Here is a 21935-nt window from a genome sequence, read left to right as displayed (position 1 = left end):
AGCTACCACTCTCTGAGTAAAGAAGTTCCCCCTCATGTTACCCTTAAACTTTTGCCCCCTAACTCTCAACTCATGTCTTCTTGTTTGAATCTCCTCTCAATGGAAAAAGTCTATCCACGTCAACTCTATCTATCCCCCTCATAATTTTAAATGTCTCTATCAAGTCCCCCCTCAACCTTCTACACTCCAAAGAATAGAGACCTAACTTATTCAACCTTTCTCTGTAACTTGGGTGCTGAAACCCAGGTAACATTCTAGTAAATCTTCTCTGTACTCTCTGTATTTTGTTGACATCTTTCCTATAATTCAGTGAGCAGAACTGTACACAATACTCCAAATTTGGCCTCACCAATGCCTTGTACAATTTTAACATTACATCCCAACTCCTATACTCAATGCTCTGATTTATAAAGGCCAGCATACCAAAAGCTTTCTTCACCACCCTATCCACATGAGATTCCACCTTCAGGGAACTATGCACCATTATTCCTAGATCACTCTGTTCTACTGCATTCTTCAATGCCCTACCATTTACCATGTATATCCTATTTGGATTATTCCTACCAAAATGTAGCACCTCTCACTTATCAGCATTAAACTCCATCTGCCATTGTTCAGCCCACTATTCTAACTGGCCTAAATCTCTCTGCAAGCTTTGAAAACCTACTTCATTATCCACAATGCCACCCATCTTAGTATCACCTGCCTACTTACTAATCCAATTTTCCACCCCTTCATCCAGATCATTAATGTATATCATGAACAACATTGGACCCAGTACAGATCCCTGAGGCACATCACTGGTCACCGGCCTCCAACCTGACAGACAGTTATCCACCACCACTCTCTGGCATCTCCCATTCAGTCACTGTTGAAACTATTTTACTATTTCAATATTAATACCAAACGATTGAAGCTGCCTAACCAACCTTCCGTGTGGAACCTTGTCAAAGTCCATATAGATAACATCCACTACTTTACCTTCATCAACTTTCCTAATAACCTTTTCAAAAAATTGAATAAGATTTGTCAAACGTGACCTTCCACGCACAAATCCATGTTGACTGTTCCGAATCAGAACCTGTCTATCCAGATAATTATATATACTATCTCTAAGAATACTTTCCATTAATTTACCCACCACTGATGTAACACTTACAGGCCTATAATTGCTAAGTTTACTCTTAGAACCCTTTTTAAACAATGAAACCACATGAGCAATATGCCAATCCTCCGGCACAATCCCCATTTCTAATGACATTTGAAATATTTCTGTCAGAGCCCCTGCTATTTCTACACTAACTTCCCTCAAGGACCTAGGGAATATCCTGTCAGGATCCGGAGATTTATCCACTTTTATATTCCTTAAAAGCCCCGGTACATCCTCCTCTTTAATCATCATAGTTTCCATAACTTCCTTACTTGTTTCCCTTACCTTACACAATTCAATATCCTTCTCCTTAGTGAATACTGCAGAAAAGAAATTGTTCAAAATCTCCCCCATCTCTTTCGGCTCCACACATAGCTGTCCACTCTGATTCTCTAAGGGACCAATTTTATCCCGCACTATCCTTCTGCTATTAATAAAACTGTAGAAACCCTTTGGATTTATTTTCACCTTACTTGCCAAAGCAACCTCGTATCTTCTTTTAGCTTTTCTAATTTCTTTTTGAAGATTCTTTTTACATTCTTTATATTCCTCGAGCACCTCATTTAATCTGTGCTGCCTATGTTTATTGTAGATCTCTTTTTCTGAGCCAAGTTTCCAATACCCCTTGAAAACCATGGCTCTCTCAAACTTTTAGCCTTTCCTTTCAACCTAACAGGAACATAAAGATTTTGTACCCTCAAAATTTCACCTTTAAATTACCTCAATTTCTCTATTACATCCTTCCCATAAAACAAACTGTCCCAATCCACTCCTTCTAAATCCTTACACATCTCCTCAAAGTTAGCCTTTCTCCAATCAAAAATCTCAATCCTGGGTCCAGTCCTATCCTTCTCCATAATTATATTGAAACTAATGGCCTTGTGATCACTGGACCCGAAGTGCTCCCCAACACGTACCTCCGTCACCTGACCTATCTCATTCCCTAACAGGAGATCCAACTCTGCCCCTTCTCTAGTTGGTACCTCTATGTATTGCTGCAAAAAACTATCCTGCACACATTTTACAAACTCCAAACCATCCATCCCTTTTACAGTGTGGGCTTCCCATTCTATGTGTGGAAAATTAAAATCTCCCACAATCACAGCCCTGTGCTTACTCCAAATATCTGTTATCTCCTTGCAAATTTGCTCCTCCAATTCTCGCTCCCCATTAGGTGGTCTATAATAAGTGTTATAAGTGTTACTACACCTTTCCTATTCCTAAGTTCCACCCGAATCACCTCCTTATACGAGCCATCTAATCTATCCTGCCAAAGCACCACTGTAATATTTTCTCTGACGAGCAATGCAACACCCCCCCCCCCGCCCTCCAATTCTATCACACCTGAAGCAACAAAATTGAGGAATAATTAGCTACCTATCAGACCCCTCCATGTTTCATGTTTCACTAATAGCTACAACATTATATTCCCAGGTATCAATCCATGCTCTAAGCTCATCCACCTTTCTTACAATGCTCCTAGCATTAAAATAAATGCATTTAAGAAATTCTCCACCTCTTACTCTCTATTTATCACTAAAACTGCAAACAACTTTACTATCTTCATTTTCTTCCTTCTCCCATACATCTGTCCCTACACTCTGGTTCCCCTCCCCCCTCATATCTAGTTTAAATCCACTGGAGCCTCTCTAGCAAACCTACCTGCAAGAATATTTGTCCCCCTCCAGTTCAGATGTAAACCATCCCGCCTGAATAGGTCCCATTTTCCCTGGAGAAGTGCCCAATTATCTATAAATCTGAAGCCCTCCCTCCTGCACCATGTCTTCAGCCACATGTTGATCTGTGCTATCTTACTATTTCTAAACCCATTTGCACATGGCACTGGTAGCAATCCTGAGATTGCTATCCAGGAGGTCCTGTCCTTTAACTTGGTGCCGAACTCCCTAAACTCACCTTTCAGTACCTCCTCACTCTTCCTACCCACGTCATTGGTCCCTACACGGACCACGACATCTGGCTGCTCACCCTCCCTCTTGAGAATACTGAGAACTTGATCTGAGATATCACGGACCCTGGCACCAGGGAGGCAACAGACCATCTGGGATTCTCGATCTCTCCCACAGAACATCTTATTTGTCCCCCTAACTATCGAATGCCCTATCACTACTGCTCTCCTCTTTTTCCTCCTTCCCTTCTGAGCTGAGGATCCAGTCTCTGTGCCAGAGACGCAACCACTGCAACTTGTCCCTGGTAGGTCATCCCCACTGACAGTATCCAAAACGGTATACTTATTGTTGATGGGAACGGCCACAGGGGTGCTCTGCTCTTCCTGTCTATTCCCCTTCCCTCTCCTGACAGTTACCCAGCTACCTGCCTCCTGACTCTTAGGGGTGACTATCTCCCTGTAACTCCTGTTTCTTTCTGCCTCCGCCTCCTGAATGATCTGAATTTCATCCAGCTCCAGCTCTAGTTCCCTAACAGGGTTTGTCAGGAGCCGCAGCTGGATGCACCTTTTGCAGGTGTAGTCATCAGGGACAGCTGTGCTCGCCCTGACTTCCTACATACTGCAAACAGAGCACTCGACTGCCCCAACTGCTGCCTCCATTCCCTACTCCTAAACTAATTAGATTAATTAAAGGAGCTTACCTGGCCTTACCTCACCTGGAGTGAAGCTCGTCCTCAGCCTCTGCTCGCCGAAGCCTCAAGCCAAAGCCTTCCTACTCTGTCTCCCTCTACTACGTCACCCGCTCCATTAATCTGTTCGCTTTTTAAATTCTCCCGCTGCCTCACGGGCTGACTTTCACGCACTTGCACAGTCATGCCCTGTTCAAACTGCTGAAGAAATGACTGCCCCTTCTCAATCTGCTTGCTTTTTAAATTCTCCCACTGCCTCATGGGCTGACTTTCACATGCTTGTGCAGTCATGCTTCGTCTAAACTGCCAAAGAAATGACCCATTATGTTCCCATTATTTATTGCTATTTATTTGTATTTTCAGTTGTACTGTTTGTTGTTGTCTGTACTCTGGATGATCTTTCATTAATCCTGTAATAGTTACTATTCTGTAGATTTGTTGAGTACGCCCGCAGGAAAATGAATCTCAGCATTGTTTGTGGTGACATATAGTGTATGTACTCCAATAATAAATTTTCTTTGACAAACAAGCAATGGGTCCAGCAGTACTCCAGTCACAGAGGCAGCCAAAGGAACACCTTGTCAGGCTCTGAGGATTTATCCACCCTGATTTTCCCCAGGACAGCAAACACCACCTCCCCTATAATTTGTACAGGATCCATGATATTGATGCCCTTTTGCCTCACTTCTATTGACTCTGTCCATCTCCTGAGTAAATACAGTTGCGAAAAGTTCATTTACCTCCCCTATCTCTATTGGCTCTTCACATGGATTACCATTCTGATCTTCTAGAGGACCAATTTTGTCCCTCACAATCCTTTCACTCATAACATGTTTGTAGAACCCCTGAGGATTCTCCTTCACTTTGTTTGCTTGGCAACCTCATGTCTTTTTTCAGCCCTCCCGATTTTTTTCTTAAGTATTCTCTTTCATTTTGTATCTTCATTTGTTCTTGCTTGCCTCTTTTTTTCTTCTTAACCTCAATATCTCTGAAAACTGAAGTTCCCTACACCTGTTATCTTTACCTTTTATTCTGCCAGGCAGGCACAAGCTTTGAACTTAGAAAATTTCACTGTTGAACGCCTCCCACTTACCAAGTATACTTCTTCTTGTCCCACTCCACATTTGCCAGATTCTTTCAGATACCACCAAAATTGGTGAATTTAGAATCTCAGCGAATGGAACTGACCAATTATCTTTTGCATATTTACATTGAAGCTAATGGCATTATGATCACTAGATGCAAAGTGTTCCCCTGCATAAGTTTCTGTCATCTGCCCTCTCTCATTCCCTAATAGCAGATCAAGTACCACACTGGCCTGGATGGGTATACAGCTGAATTTTAAAAATCTTTTTCAGATTTACTTTCTCCCTGGTTACGTAGAATTTTTAAAGATGCTTTATTTGTAGGTAAATTACCACAATCCTTTTATGAAGCATCTATTTCTTTAATTCCTAAAAAAAAATCCCACTGAATGTGCATCATACAGACCTATATCTTTATTGAATGTGGATTCTAAAATCTTTTCCAAGATATTAGCAATTAGATTAGTGAAGGTATTGCCTCAAATTATCTCCGAGGATCAGACAGGATTTATTAAAAATCATTACTCACATTTTAATATTAGGAGGTTAATGAACATTGTATACACTCCTTCATCTAATACGCCAAAATGTGTTATTTCACTTGATGCCGAGAAGATGTTTGACAGACTTGAATGGGAATACTTATTTAATATACTTGAGAAATTTAATTTTAATTCAAAATTTATATCTTGGATTCAATTGACATACACCTTTGGCTGCTGTATTTACCAATAATCAGAGATCCCCCTTTTTTTAGGCTTTTTCGAGGAACTAGACAGGGCTGTCCTTGAAGCCCTTTACTGTTTGATATTGCCCTGGAGCCTCTGGCAATTGCTATTCGTGATTCACCTAATATATTTGGCATTATTCATGGGAATTGGATGCATAAAGTATCACTATATGCAGATGACCTGTCACTATATATCTCTAACCCAGAGAAATCCATTCCTGCAGTAATAACACTTCTTGCTCAGTTTAGCAGTTTTTCTGGTTATAAATTGAATCTTGATAAGAGTGTGCTTTTCCTATTAAATATGCAAGTTCCAATTTACAGACAATCACCATTTAGATTGGTTACTGATTATTTCATTTATTTGGGTGTTAAAATTACTAAGAAGCATAAGGATCTATTTAAAGTTAATTTTTTTACCCTTAATTGATCATGTTAAACAACTGTTTACTAAGTGGTCCCCATTGTCCTTATCTTTGATTGGTTGAATTAATGCTATTAAGATGATTATTTTACCTAAATTTCTGTATCTATTTCAGGCAGTATCAATTTTTATCCCTAAATCTTTTTTTGATATTATTGAGTCTAAAATTTCTTCATATATACGGCAGAATAGAAATCCCAGGTTAAGTAAGAAATGTTTACAGAAATCAAAAAAGGAAGGCAGTTTGGCTTTGCCAAATCTTAGATTTTATTATTGGGCAATTAATATTCGATACTTAACATTTTGGACACAAGAATTGGATGAAACTCAATGTCCATGATGGATGAACCTCGAACGGGAGTCTGTATCGGTTTTTTCATTGGCTTCTATTTTAGGAGCTGCACTTCCCTTTGTATTTACTAAATTGAATAAACAAATGATAAATCCAATAATTAAATATACAATAGGAATATGGTTTCAATTTCATAAATTTTTTGGATTGAATAAATTTATCCTATCAAGTTCTATTCTATCTAATTTTTTCTTTCAACCATGTAGAATTGATCAAGCTTTTCTTTTATGGAAAACAAAGGGAATGACATGTTTTCATGATTTATTCATGGATGATTGTTTTATGTCTTTTGAACAGTTGTCTAATAAATATAATTTGCCTAGATCACACTTTTTCAGATATTTACAGATTAGAAACTTTCTGAACGCTAATTTACCTACCTTTCCGATATTGCATCAAATTGAAATTACAGAAAAAAGTTAGGTTTAAACCCCTATCAGAAGAGGTTAATAGCAATTATTTATGATCTGATTACAAAAATACATCTGATAAAATTAAGAATGAGTGGGAAAGAGAACTTCAAATATCTTTATCTATAGAGAAATGGGAGAAAATTCTTCAACTAGTTAATACTTCTTCAATATGTGCCAGACACGCTTTGAATCAATTTATGGTTATTCTTAGAGCTCATATGTCCAACAATAAGTTGGCTTGATTTTACTGCTATATAAATCCTGTTTGTGATAGATGTAATTCTGAAGCAGTTTCCTTGACACATATGTTCTAGTCTTGTCCTCTTCTAGGAAAATATTGGAACGATATTTTTGATATTATTTCAGTAGTTCTGCATGTTGATCTACAACCTCAACCTATTACTGCAATTTTTGGACTACCAGTGATAGACTCCAGTCATTTATTCTCATCAGCTTGTCATCTAATTGCATTTGTTACATTAATAGCCAGAAGATCCATTCTACTTACATGGAAAGATTCCAATCCCCCTACCACATTTCAATGGTTTCCCCAAATGACAGCACATTTAAACTTGGAAAAAATTAGGAGCGGTACTCAGGACCCTTCGGAGAAATTTGGAGGCCACTTATTAATATTTTCATATGATGTAAGTTGCCCTTTTCTGAATCATTTTTTTTTTAGTAATTTTTTGCTCATTGAGAGAGGAGTGAAGTTAACGACAAATTATAATTTTAACTGATGAAATATGGCAGCCCAATCTTTGTTTGATTTTTTTAAAGTTTAGTTTCTTTTTAGTTTAGGGTTTTTTTTCTCTCTTTATAAAATATCTTTTTCATTTTTTGTTACTAAGAGATTGGGACATCTATTTGTTACTTGGAATCTGTGTTTGTACATGTTGACCATTATTAATGTAATCCCGATCTCTATGTATCATTATTATTATTGCTATGTTTATTAATTTGAAACTTAATAAAAAGATTGAAAAAGGAAATATCGCACACTGTCATTGGGACTTCTATATATGGATTAAGGAAACATTCCTGAACACATTTGACAAATTCTATCCCATCTAGTCCTTTTACGGTATGGAAGTCCAAGTAAATATGTGGGAAGTTGAAGTCATCTACTATAACTAAAGTATGTTTCATACAATAGTCTGCAATCCCTCTGCAAATTTGTTCCTCTGAATCCCTCAGACTGTCGCGTGGTCTGTAATATAACCCCAGTAACATGATCATATTTTTCTTATTTCTCAGTCAGACCGTAAGACCATAAGACATAGGAGCAGAATTAGGCCATTTGGCCCTTCATGCCTAATCTGCAATTCAATCATGGTTGATCCTTTATTTCCTTTCCTCAGCCCCACTCTCTGGTCTCCCCATAACCTTTAATGCCGTGTCCAATCAAGAATCTATCAAGCTCTGCCTTAAATACACTCAATGACCTGGCCTCCACAGCTGTCTGTGGTAACAAATTCACCACCCTCTGACAAAAGAAATTTCTCCGCATCTCTGTTTTAAATGGATGTCCCTCTATCCTGAGGCTGTCCCTTTTGTCCTATATCCTATACTCTCCCACCATGGGAGTCAGCCTTTCCACATCTGCACTGCCTAGGTCTTTCAACATTCAAGAGGTTGCAATGAGATCCCGCCCCTCCCCCCCCAATCCTTCTAAATCCCAGTGAGTACAGACCTAGTACTATCAAACATTCCTTGTATGATAACCCTTTCATTCCTGGAATCATCCTTGTGAATATCCTCTAACCCTCTCCAATGCCAGCACATCTTTTGTAAGATGAGGGGCCCAAAGCTGTTCACAATACTCAAGGTGAGGCCTCACCAGTGCCTTATAAAGCCTCAGCATCACATCCCTGCTCTTGTATTCTAGACCTCTTGAAATGAATGTTAACATTGCATTTGCCTTCCTCACCACTGCAAGTTAACCTTTATATTGTTCTGCACAAGGACTCCCAAGTCCCTTTGCATCTCAGATTTTTGGATTTTCTCTCTGTTTAGGAAATAGTCTGCATATTTATTTCTGCTACCAAAGTGCATGATCGTGCATTTTCCAACATTGTATTTCATTTGCTACTTTCTTGCCCATTCTCCTAATTTGTCTAAGACCTTCTGCAGCCTACCTGTTACCTCAACTTCACCTGCACCTTCACCAATCCTCATATTACCTACAAACTTGGCAATAAAGCCATCTATTCCATTATCTAAATCATTGATATACAGCATAAAAAGATGCGGTCCCAACACCAACCCCTGCGTAACACCACTAGTCACTGACAGCTAGCCAGACAAGGATCCTTTTATTCCCATTCATTGCTTCCTACTGATCAGCCAATGCTCTAACCATGCCAGAAACTTCCCTGCAACGCTATGGCCTCTTACCTTAGTAAGCAGCCATATGTGTGGTACCTTGTCAAAGGCCTTCTCCAAGTATACAACTTCCACTGCATCCCCTTTATCAGTCCTACTTGTAATCTTTTCAGAGTTCCAACAGGTTTATCAGGCAAGATTTTCTCTTAAGGAAACCATGATGACTTTGTCCTACCTTGTTCTGTGTCACCAAGTACTCCATAATGCCTCACTAGAAGAGTTCTCCTCTCTGTCCTAACTAAGCACTGCTGTGACATTTTCCCCAACCCCTCTTCCTTTAATCCCTTCTGCTCTGTTGCATCTAAAGCAATAGAACCCCAGAATATTGAGTACCAATCCTTCCCCTTGTACAACCAAGTCTCACTAATGGCTACCATATCATAATTATTGTTTTAATCTATGCCCTGAATTCATCTGCCTTTTCTGCAATGCATTGAAATATATGCAGCTCAGGGTATTAGTCGCACCATGCTCAACCTTTTGATTCCCAACTTTGTCTGAGTTCTTAACAACATCTGTCTCCACAACCTCTCTGCTAACTGGTCCGGCAATTGGGTACCCCTGTTCGTTAACCCCCGCAACTCTGGTTTAACCTCCACCCCCCCCCCCCCCCATGCAGCACCAGCTAGACTTCCTGCTAGAATATTAGCCCCTCTCCAGTTCAGGTGCAAACTGTTTCTTCTGTACAGGCCCCACCTCCTCTGGAAGAGAACCCAATGATCCAAAAATCACACCCTCTTTCCTACACCAACTCCTTAACTATGTCTTCCTAGTCTTCCTAGTTCTGGCCTCACTAGCACGTGGCATGGGTAGCAATCCTGAGATCGTGACCCTGGAGGTCCTGCCCTTTAACTTAGTACCTAACTCCCTGAACTCACTTTGCAGAGCCTCGTACTCTACCTACCTGTGTCATTGGTACCTACATGGACCACTACCTCTGGCTGCTCACCCTCCCAATTAAGAATGCTAAGAACTAGTTCCAACTTGTCCTGGACCCTGGCACCTGGGAGACAACATGTCATCTGGGAAACTTGTTCTTGTCCACAGAATTTTCTTTCTGTTCCCCTAACTGATGAATCCCCTATCACCACAGCTCACCGCTTCTCCCCCCTTTCCTTCCCCTCCCTTTCCTTCTGAGTCACAGAGCCAGACTTAATGCCAGAAACTTGACCATTGTAACTTTCCTCTTCTAGGTCAACCCCCCCAATGATATCTAAAATGTTGTTGAGGGGTATGCCCACAGGGGGATTCTGCACTGGCTGTATAACCCCTTTCCCCTTCCTAACTGTCACCCAGTTTCTTATGTCCTGCACAAAGATGAGAAGATCTGCAGATGCTGGAAATCCAAGCAATACACACAAAATGCTGGAGGAACTCAGCCAGCCAGACAGCATCTGTAGAAAGGAGTAAAGAGTCGATGTTTCGGGCCATCAGGATGTGAACAGCAGACAGACAGAAAAGTGGTGTTGCACAGGCATTGGTGTTGGGTGTTCTTCCTTTCGCATGATATCAGTGATTTGGATGACTGAATGGGTGAAGAAGTGGCAGATGGAGTTTAGTGTATGATTATGCACTTCGGTAAATGAATAAAGATGTAAGCTATTTTCTAAGCTGGGAGGAATTGCCATTTTGCAGCGCATGGAGTAGTTGCACTCTTAGCGACTCCCTTTTTAAATATATTTTATATCCCACTGACAGATCCCTTTTAACTTTGATGATTTATTACTTCTACTAAAGGATTTACGATTGAATTACAGTGGCCGAGAAAAGTCGTTCTGGTTTTGAACTGAGAAGCAGCAAGACTTTTCCTGAAACAGAGCAAACGGAACAAACCAAGAAAATGCAGGAACCTATTACATTAGCATTAATATTTTCTTCAATACAGGACATGAAATCGGAATTCGGATCGCTTAACATTAAGATTGATAAGCTGACGGGTTCAAATGGGAAGCTTGAAAAAGCCATTTTTACGGTTCAAGACTCTTTGAAAAATCTGGACTCTCAGCTTCAAATAGACTACAACCGGAATTGAGAATGAGCATGATCTATTCAAGCAAACTATTAAAGATCAAGGAATGAAGATAACTTTGATGGAAAAGAAAATCAATGAAATTACCTTGGAACTATCTAAAACGAAGAAAAAAAATTGTTGATTTAGATAGTAGAGGGCATTGGAGGAATTTGTGTGTTCTGGGACTGCCTGAAAATATTGAAGCTGGTGCTCTGTTAAAATTCTTCTCAGATATGTTGTACTCACTTTTTAGTGAGACCCTGGAATCTAGCCCTTTCATTGACAGAGCCCATAGAATTCCATTTTCTTGGCATTCATCCGAATTACACCCTTGACCAATTGTACTTTCTTTGCATTATTATACCACTAAAGAAACCATACTTCGAGAAGCCAGAAAGAAACGAAAGTTGATCTTTAAATCAGCAGACATTCGTATAGTTGAAGACTATCCCCCTGAAATCTTTGCTGAAAGAAGGAAATACTGAGAAGTTATGAGTGAAATGTATAAATTAGATTTATACCCCTCCCTTCGCTTCCCAGCAAGGCTGATAATTTTTCCCGAAAAGTCTCAGTCAACTGAGAATCTACTCTCCCCAGGAAGGATGGGAGTACATTAAAAATCTTAAAGTTAAGCCTACTGAATAAAATCTTGAAGTTAATCCAATTACTCAATGTAATCCTGAAGTATTTTGTTGTATGAGATATTTATGGATCTTCTGAGTTAAGTTCATTCTATACTTTTTTTTAGTCTTTGGTATAGGACATGGCTGACTAAACTTTTTTTAACCTATTTATACTTAGTATATGCATAACTGTTTTGTAGGGAATTTTTATAGTATTATACTCTAATGGTCCATACAGGACCTGTCGTGTATTAACCTTTTTATTTCTTTTATTTGTTTCAATACTAACATAGTTTTAGGTTTGTTATATATATACTCACTTACTCTTTTTTTTGAGAGAAAGAACTCTCTTTTTTGAATATGGGATTAAGATACTTTAGTTGATTTTAAGATGGCCGTTGCTGATTATGTTTTTATTACTGTTAGAACATGGTAGTAGTTGAACTTTGTGCGTTTTATTATGGCTATTTTCCGTGGGATTTTTGCTTTAACTTTAAATATATGTAGCTGCAAAATAGAGATAGGGTCAAGGGTTATTAGTTTAGCATGTGGCCACCCTATTGGTCGTTGTATTTCTTATCTTTTGGGAGGGGGAGGGGACTATTAGAGTAGGTTTTTTTCTTGATTGGGCAGTTCTTTTGATGGATTTCTCTTTCGTAAACGCGACACTCCTTCTGGTTGTACCCACGCCTTTTGGTTTAATCTGTGCTTGCGTAACATTTCTTTTATATAATATTTAATTCAATTCTAAACATGGATGTTAATAAAATCAATATAATACCTTGGAATTGGAATGGTATCAATCACCCCATTAAGTGTAAGATTTTTAAGAAATTAAAAACACTTAATGCAGATATTATTTTTGTGCAAGAAAATCATATATGGAAACAGGATGAGGACAGATTTTTCCAATTTTGGAAAGGACCTTTGTACCATTTGCTGTCGGATAGTAAGTTAAGAGGCATTTCTATATTTCTTAGCCCCAAAATCCCTTTTGTATACTTTAATACTATTATTGATTTGATTGGAAGATATTTAACTGTTACTGGTTTACTATGCAATCAAAAGGTAGCTCTGGGGTGTGTATACACCCCTGATGTAGATAATTCTGATTTTTTTTAAGAAACTTTTTTCTGAACTACCGAATTTGAATGAATATAAGTTGATCATGGGCGGTGACTTCAATTGTTGTTCGATTGACAGGTCATCAATCAATCCATCGCTTCCTAATAAAGCGGCAGCCTGTATTAATTCTTTTTTATTAGAATATGACCTGGTCAATATCTGGAGATATAAACACCCCAATGATAAAGATTTCTTTTTTCTCACACGTTCATCATAAGTATTCTCGAATTGATTACTTTTTTAGATACACATTTGTTATATTCCATTGTTGAGTGTGCATATGACATAATCTCAGATCACACGTCTTTAAAGTTAACCCTGAAGCTTTCAGATAGCTTTTTGAAAATGTCACACCGTACTGTTACTTGATCCAGCTTTTGTTCATTTTATTAAGGAGCAAATTTCTATATTTTTTGAATTTAATTCAACTGAAGGAATGTCAAACCTGTGTAAAGGGGGTTTCTTTGTTACTGTGTATGTCATCAAAATGGCTTCTTTGTTTTGTTAAAAGCAGGAATGTTTCTTTGTTGCGAGAGAGTGCTGGAAGCTTGTTTGGGTTAAAATTTACTGATAACGAGAATTGTATTCCTTTGTAAACCAAATGGGATTAATGTTGTTCTTTCTTTTGAGTCTGTAAGCTATTGTTGGCGGGCTTTTGGGGAGATCAGCGTGAGGGGTAGAGACAGAGAGGACACAATGCTGTAAGCTGGGCGAGGAACGGACCCCACGTGGCAGTCCAAGGCCAGGAGGTACCTCGAGGAGAGGAGATAAAGCTAGATGTGCTTGGTTGACCACTTCGGATGGTCCTAAGCTGCGAGTCGAGGAGTTCGGAGGGGATCGAATGGTGGCCAGAAGACTTCAGTAATTGAGCTCCAACAGTTGTGCACAAAGTGGTTTGGACTTCGATAAGTTTGGCGCCTTTTCTTTATTTTTTTCTTCATATATTAATCATTTATCATTATTATCATATATTATCATTATTAATCACTTAGTTATAGTAACCTTTATAAATTGTACTCATTTAATCACATATGGTGTACTGTCTGTTTTTGGGCGAGGCGGGGACATCACACAGCATCCACACCAGCTGATTACCCAGTGTGGCGGAGCCGAAGGCTGCTCCCCCTAGACGAGAATGAGCTGAGCGAGCCTGAGGCGACCCAGGGGGTTACATCTGCTTATATGGGATACGTTGAAATCTTTTCTTAGGGGACAGATAATTTCATACTCAGCAGCTGTGAGAAAGAAAACTAAAGTGGAATTGTCAGTGCTTATTAATAAAATTAAAGTGATAGATAAAGTGTATCCATTTGAACCTACTGAGGACCTATATAAAGAAAGGGTCGAACTCCAATCACAGTATGATTTGCTTCTGACCTTTCCCATTGAACAGCAAATTTTTAAGTCCAAAAGTTTATTTTATATACATGGGGAAAAATCTGCTAAGCTTTTGGCGGGTCAGTTAAAGGCTGGGATGGTCAGAAGACAGATTTTAAAAATTCGTAGACCAGATAGAATTGAAACCTTAGATCCTCATAAAATTAATAAGATATTTATGGCCTTCCATTCTAACCTTTATAAATCTGAATTCTCTGATAATACTATTACTATGAAAAGATTTTTGCAAAGGTTAAATATATCTCAAATTTCATCTCAAGATGTTGATTTCCAGAAAAGTTGGGATATTTTCCAGAAAAGTTGGGATATTTTCCAAAATGCAATAAAAACAAAAATCTGTGATTATGTTAATTCACATGAACCTTTATTTAACTGACAAAAGTACAAAGAAAAGATTTTCAATAGTTTTACTGACCAACTTAATTGTATTTTGTAAATATACACAAATTTAGAATTTGATGGCTGCAACACACTCAGCAAAAGTTGGGACAGAGTTAAAATAAGATTGAGAAGTGCACAGAATATTCAAGTAACACCGGTTTGGAAGACTCCACATTAAGCAGGCTAATTGGTAGCAGGTGAGATATCATGACTGGGTATAAAAGTAGCGTCCATCAAAGGCTCAGTCTTTGTAAACAAAATTCATGATAGAATTGTTCATCAGTTCAAAAGGAACATTTCCCAATGCAAGATTGCAGAGAATTTTGGTCTTTCAACATCTACAGTACATAAAATTGTGAAAAGATTCAGAGAATTCAGAGACATCTCAGTGCGTAAGGGGCAAGGTTGGAAACCACTGTTGAATGCGCGTGATCTTCGAGCCCTCAGGCGGCACTGCCTAAGAAACCGTCATGCTACTGTAACAATTATAGTCACCTGGGCTCGGGAGTACTTCAGAAAACCATTGTCACTTAACACAGTCCATTGCTGCATCCAGAAATGCAACTTGAAACTGCATTATACAAGGAGGAAGCCATACATCAACTCTATGCAGAAACGCCGGCGAGTTCTCTGGGCCCGAGCTCATCTCAGATGGACCAAAAGACTGTGGAACCGTATGCTGTGGTCAGATGAGTCCACATTCCAGCTAGTTTTCAGAAAAAACGGGCATCAAGTTCTCCGTGTCAAAGATGAAAACGACCATCCTGATTGTTATCAGCAAAAGGTGCAAAAGCCAGCATCCATGATGGTATGGGGGTGCATCAGTGCCCACGGCATGGGTGAGTTGCATGTATGTGAAGGTACCATTGACTCTGAGGCGTATATTAGGATTTTAGAGAGACATATATTGCCATCAAGGCGATGTCTCTTCCCAGAACGTCCATGCTTACTTCAGCAGGACAATGCTAGACCACATTCTGCACGGGTTATAACAGCATGGCTTTGTTGCATGTTGTAAAATATCCCAACTTTTCTGGAAATGGGATTTGTAGATGCATCTATTAAACAAGAGGAGATAGCCAAGGCTATATCCTCTATGCAATTAGGGAAAGCTCCAGGACCTGATGGTTATACGGTAGAATTTTACAAGACTTTTCATGAACTGCTTATACCACATCTTCATCAAACATTTACCAATTCTATATCCTCTGGGAACCTCCCAAAAACTTTTCATGAGGCATTAATTTCATTGATTCTTAAAAAATGAAAAGACCCACTAGAATGTGTATCCTACAGACCTATTTCTTTATTGAATGTAGATTTTAAAATTTTCTCCATCCTAGCTAATAGACTTGAGAATATCTTGCCTAATGTTATCTCAAATGATCAAACAGGATTTATTAAAAATAGATACTCACATTTTAATATTTGAAGATTGTTAAATATCATTTATTCCCCCTCAGTTAAAGAATCTGAATGTATTGTATCTCTGGATGCAGAGAAAGCCTTTGATAGGGTGGAGTGGCCTTACTTATTTCAGGTTTTGAAGAGGTTTAATTTTGGCCTGGGATTTATTTCCTGGATTAAATTGATTTACCATACCCTGGTGGCTGTGGTTATAACTATTAATCAAAAGTCTCCTTATTTTAGATTATATAGAGGAATCTGCTAGGGATGTCCTCTTAGTCCTTTATTATTTAATTTGGTTTTAGAACCATTTGCTATTGCTTTTCGGGATTCTAATTCTGTGCAAGGTATTATGACGGGATAAATTACATAAGGTTTTGTTATATGTGGATGATTTACTCATTTACATTTCAAACCCTAGGAACTCTATTCCTTTTATGCTATCTATATTTATGGAATTTGGTATTTTTTCTGGGTATAAACTTAATTTGCATAAAAGTGAATTATTTCCTATTAATAATCATTCTGATTATTATGATCAAATACCTTTTAATATTGCTAAAAACCATTTCACTTATCTTGGTATCAAAATTACTAAAAATTTTAAGGACCTATATAAGTATAAATTCTCCCCTCTAATTGAATATACTCAACAGGTGCTTTCTAAATGGTCGCCTATATCGATGTCATTGATAGGTCGAGTTAATACTATAAAAATGGTTATTTTACTGAAATTTTTATATATATTTCAAGCAGTTCCCTCTTTTGTTCCAAAACATTTTTTGATAAAATAGATTCTATGATCTTGTCTTATTACAGTTAATGGATAAATATGATATCTCTAACACATTTTTTTAGATACTTACAGGTTAGGAATTTTTTACGTGATTTTTTACCGAATTATCCCTTGGCCTATTCTTCAAATTTGGCTTATGCTATTTTGCAGCTTAAACCATTTCAAAAATGATTAATAGCTATCATTTATAAACAGTTAATGAATGCTCGCATGTTGCCTAATGATAAGGTTCAATGTACTGGGGAAATAGAACTTCAGCATTCACTTTCAGATGATCAATGGAGTAAAATTTATCATCTAGTTAATAATTCATCTATCTGTTCACGCCATTCCTTAATTCAGTTTAAGATAGTACGTAGTATGTCTAAAGATAAATTGGCACATATATTTCCTAATATAAGCCCTATTTGTGACAGATGTAATGTAGAGGTGGCTACTCTAACTCACATGTTTTGGTCCTGTGTAAACTTAAATAATTTTTGGAGAGATGTCTTTAGAATACTATCGAAAGTTATAGATGTGGATGCTCAACCCAATTCACTTACGGCAATTTTTGGGAATATTCCAGAGGAAGCAGGTAGAGTATCTGCTTCCACTCAGCATCTGATAGCTTTTTCAACTTTACTGGCTAGGAGAGCTATCTTGTTATACAGGAAAGATTCTAATCCACCTACTGCTTTTATTGCTCTCCTCCATTATGTCATGTCTAAGCTTGGAGAAAACTAGAAGCCGGATGTTTGATACATCTTTTAATTTTGAGCAAGTCTGGTGACCCTTTATTCAATATTTTTACATGATTTAAAATATTATTTATTTATTTTTTTTTCTTTGTTCTTTTTGGGGAAAATCCTGATCCGTGAAGGTTCGGAGCTGACTGGAAGGGTGCTTTTTTCTTTTTCTTTTTTCTTCTAATTTTATCCTCAAATGGACTGCCCAATCTTTCTTTTCTTCTCTTTTCCTTTTTTTTTGTTCCAATTTAGTTTAGTGGGTTTTTTTCCTTTATAAATAAAAATTTCCAATTTTTTTTAATGATTTGTTAAGTGGAGTTGTGGTTTTTTTGATTATACTGTACATATAACAGCATAACACTATACCTATTTGATTTTGACAATATATACTTTTCTTTATTGCTGTTTATGTCTTCTGTATTATATGTTTGCTAAACTTCTCCTCTGATTTGTATATTTTTTTTACTGCAAATCAATAAAAAGATTGAAAAATGAATTGATAAGTAGGGAGAAAATTCAGAAATCAGAGGTGTAAAGGGATTTGGGAGTCCTTGCTCGGGTTTTATAATGCATTGGTCAGAATGCACTTGGGGTATTGTGAGCAGTTTAAGTTCCCTTACCTAAGAAAAGATGTCCTGCATTGGAATGAGTCTTGATGAGGTTTACGAGAATGATATCAAGAATGAAAAGGTTAACATGCGAGAAGTGTTTTGTGGCTCTAGGCCTGTACTTGCCAGAGTTTAGAAGAATGGGGTGGGGGGAGGGTGGTGGAATCTCATTGAAACATATTGAATATGAAAAGACATAGATTGAATGTGGAGATGATGTTTCATATAGTGGGGTAGTCTAAGGCCATAGGGCACAACTGCAGAAAAGAGGGACATCCATTTAGAATAGAGGAGAACTTGCTTTACCCAGAGGGTGGTGAAACTGTGAAATTCATTGCCACACACAGCTGTAGAGGTTAAGTCATTGGGTATATTTAAAACAGAGATTGATGGTTTCTTGATTAGTAAGGGGATCAGAGGTTATGGGGAGAGAGCGGGAGAATGAGATTGAGATCGATATTAAACCAGCCATGATGGAATGGTGGAGCAGACTCAATGGGCTGAATGGCCTAATTCTGTTCCTGTGTCTTATGATTTTATGGAGATGTCTTTTCAGAGATGTTTGTAATTGAGCCCACTAGGGAAAATGCAATTCTAGATTTGGGTGTTGTGTAATAAACCAGTTTTGATTAGATACCTCAAAGGTTCAAAGGTTTCAATTTAATGCCAGAGAAATGTATACAATATACATCCGGAAATGCTTTTTCTTCTCTAAGATAAAGGGACCCTTAGGAGGTAATGACCATAATAAGATAGAATTCATCCTGCAGTTTGAGAAGGAGAAGCTAAAGGCAGATGTATCAGTATTACAGTTGAGTAAAGGGAATTACGGAGGTGTGAGCGAGGAGTTGGCCGAAGTTGATTGGAAGGGGACACTAGCATGGATGACTGTAGATCAATAATTGTTGGAATTTCTGGCAGTAATTTGATAGATGCAGGTTTGGTTCTTCCCAAGGAAGAGCATGTATTCTAAAGGGAGAATGAGGCAGGTTTGACTGACAAGGGAAGTTAAAGAAAGCATAAAACCAAAAAATTAACCCCATTTTCCCATCAAAATTACACAACCTTTTATTTACTTAGTCTCCAGATATGTCAGTTTTAGTCTTACCATCTACATCCTGTCAGGACAGAATTTTGTTAAGATTTAAATTATGAAGCAATTCTTCTCTGAGTTCTAAATAATTGGTCACTTACCCTTCATTCGAAATACCCCATCAAGGTAAACAACTGGTCAAAATCTACACTGACTTGCCTTCAAAGAATTTTGAAATCGCTCTCTTTCTTCTAAACTGCAGAGATGATGAGTTTCCTTTCCTCAATACCTCATTGTTGTCTTCTCATCCTAGCACTTAATCTAGAGAAACTTTGTTAGACTACATTTCTGTCGACGGACGAGTTGTTGTAGCATGTTAACATAGAGCGTGAGAGGTTGCAGCCCCTGTCTGAGTATCTGAAGCAGCTGCTCCTCAAGTTCTGGTTGCAGTTCAGCCTGATCTATGGTCACCCAATACAGGTGGGTCACTCCTGGTAGGTTTGCTACTTGGCCTGGCCTAATAGCTGTTCGTGCAGCTGAGCCAATTGTCTGCTTCTCTTCTGGGGTTATGTTCATGCCCAGTATCCTCCGAGAGGGAGCTTGTGATCATTATGGTAGAGTGGTGGATTCTGGCAACAATGGACCACCACAGGGAATTAAGTATTTTGTAGATGATAGTAACCAGATTTTAATTTGAATCATTAACAGTGTTGTAATCCCTGACCTGCAGGCATACCAACATTGTGCACAATTTTCTATGTGCTGATCTATGTGTTCATCTGTTACATGACTAACGTCAACAGGTTACACCACAAAACCCAGGGCTAACTGCTCTCACATGGTATCAGGTTTTTCATCTTTAGGAGACTCTCTCACCTTTTTTGAAGCTGGGCCAGGTATGTTGGCACCAGAAGAGCTCAATGTCTTTTCCAGTTCAGAGTCTCAGTGCAGGGAATACTTCTGTATTTTTAAAATTCACTGGATATCAATGCTGTTTCATTTTGACTCTGGATGAGAATGTTTAATACATGAGCAGAAACAGCAGAATCAGGTACGCTAGATGCACTGGTGTTACTTACTTCAAACCATGGAGAGGAATGAGCACAGATCAGCAATTAAAAACAGTGACTTACCCAGAGTGGAGAGGCAGGCGAGGGAGACGAGAGCAAAAGCCGAGAATAATTTCATTCTGTAATAGAAGCCTGTCTCAGTGGTGTGCAGTCTTTGTATTCTATCGCTGCTGGCTCTGGTGTTGCACAGTGCAGGCTGGAACTGCTGGGAACAATGTGAACTGTACTGGAGGGATTATATATACTCGTGTTTCTGTGGGAGTCCATGTTTTAAGTAACAGATAACAATGAGTTAGCTGGAACATGAATATAACACCACTCAGGTCTGGGCACAATGTCCTGAGGGTCATCCAGAAATGCCATGTCCTTACTGAAGTGGAACAGTAAACCCTTTGTGTCCTTAAAGCTGAATGTTCCAAATAATGACAACCAGCCATGGCCTTGTATATAAACCATGGTTGTTCAATGTGTCACCCAGTGTCCACAGGAAGTTAATTTGCAAAACAATTTTGACAAATTGCTGCTTTTCTACTGAATAGCATCATAGGTCCATTAAACAAATATGTCCGGAAGGAGGCTGTTTAGTTCATTGTGTTTGTGTTGATTAATTTAAAAATCACTTCAGACATCTTGTGACCTTGTTCTTTGCCTGCAGTGTATAACCAGTTGCATGTTATTGAATCTACTTTCACTAAACTTTCAACTGGATCACACCAACTTGTTGAAACAGAAAATTTCATATTTAACCGCTGGAACTTTTGTCAATTACCTCTAATGGCCACCTCTCTGGGGAGAGGAGGACCTGCGTTTTTGATGCGCTCCCTGCCAGCACTTGGTTAAGTTGAAGCAAAATTTGTGGAACTGTGACTGAAGCCATTTGGGATATCAGAAGCAGGAGGCCACTATTTGTGGGAACCAATGATCCCATCAGCAGACTGAATTCATGAACCAAGAAGCTCTGTCACATGCTGAAAATACTCTTCTGTCAGTGTGATTCTTCTTTTCTCATTTTGCCAATCCAAATGATGCATCATTTTCAACAGAAACAACAATCTGTTGGAGGAACTCATCAGGTCAAGCAACATCAGTGGGAGGAAAGGAATTATCAATGTTTTGGGTTTAACCTCAGAGTGTGCTGCTCAGAACTGGGATGGGGACTAATCAGTAGCTTGAAAATTCTGTATTTCTACATATAAAGCCAGGGACTTACGATGTATAGACAACCTTTACAACTTTTCTTACATGAACCCAACCAGCTCTGCTGCAATGAACATTCCGACCTGATGATGGAAGCAAGTTCATTAATAAAACTCTATGGTTGGGACTAGACCTCTGCCCTGAGAAACTGTAGCAGCAATGGAATGATTAGCCTCCAGCAAACACATTTTCCATTGTGCAAGTACAATTCCAATCATTGCTATTTTCCCTGTGTTTCCCACTGAGTTACATTTTGCCAGGTTGCCTTGATGTCACACATAAGTAAAGGCAGTCAATTTTTGCTCATCTATGGAATTCAGTGTCATGTTTGGACCAAGGCTATCATGAGGTATGGATTGGGTGACTCTGGCAAAACTCAAAGGGACACCTGTCAACAGTTTATAAAAGCAGAATATGTTGGAAA

General features: G+C 38.5%; 1 protein-coding gene across 1 annotated transcript in view; it reads right to left on the bottom strand.

Annotated features, from left to right (window-relative positions):
- LOC132393715 (trypsin inhibitor ClTI-1-like) overlaps positions 1-20494 on the bottom strand; it is a 37868-nt gene extending 17374 nt beyond the window's left edge. The window contains exon 1 of the mRNA XM_059969121.1: positions 20378-20494. Within this exon, the coding sequence (XP_059825104.1) occupies positions 20378-20432 (55 nt within the window). The 5' untranslated portion in view covers positions 20433-20494. The remainder of the gene's footprint in view (positions 1-20377) is intronic.
- Between the last annotated feature and the right edge of the window lie 1441 nt (positions 20495-21935).

The sequence above is a fragment of the Hypanus sabinus genome, chromosome 5, assembly GCF_030144855.1.
Source record: "Hypanus sabinus isolate sHypSab1 chromosome 5, sHypSab1.hap1, whole genome shotgun sequence".
In the NCBI taxonomy this organism is placed as follows: Eukaryota; Metazoa; Chordata; class Chondrichthyes; order Myliobatiformes; family Dasyatidae; genus Hypanus; species Hypanus sabinus.
This window is presented reverse-complemented; position numbering and strand designations above follow the sequence as displayed.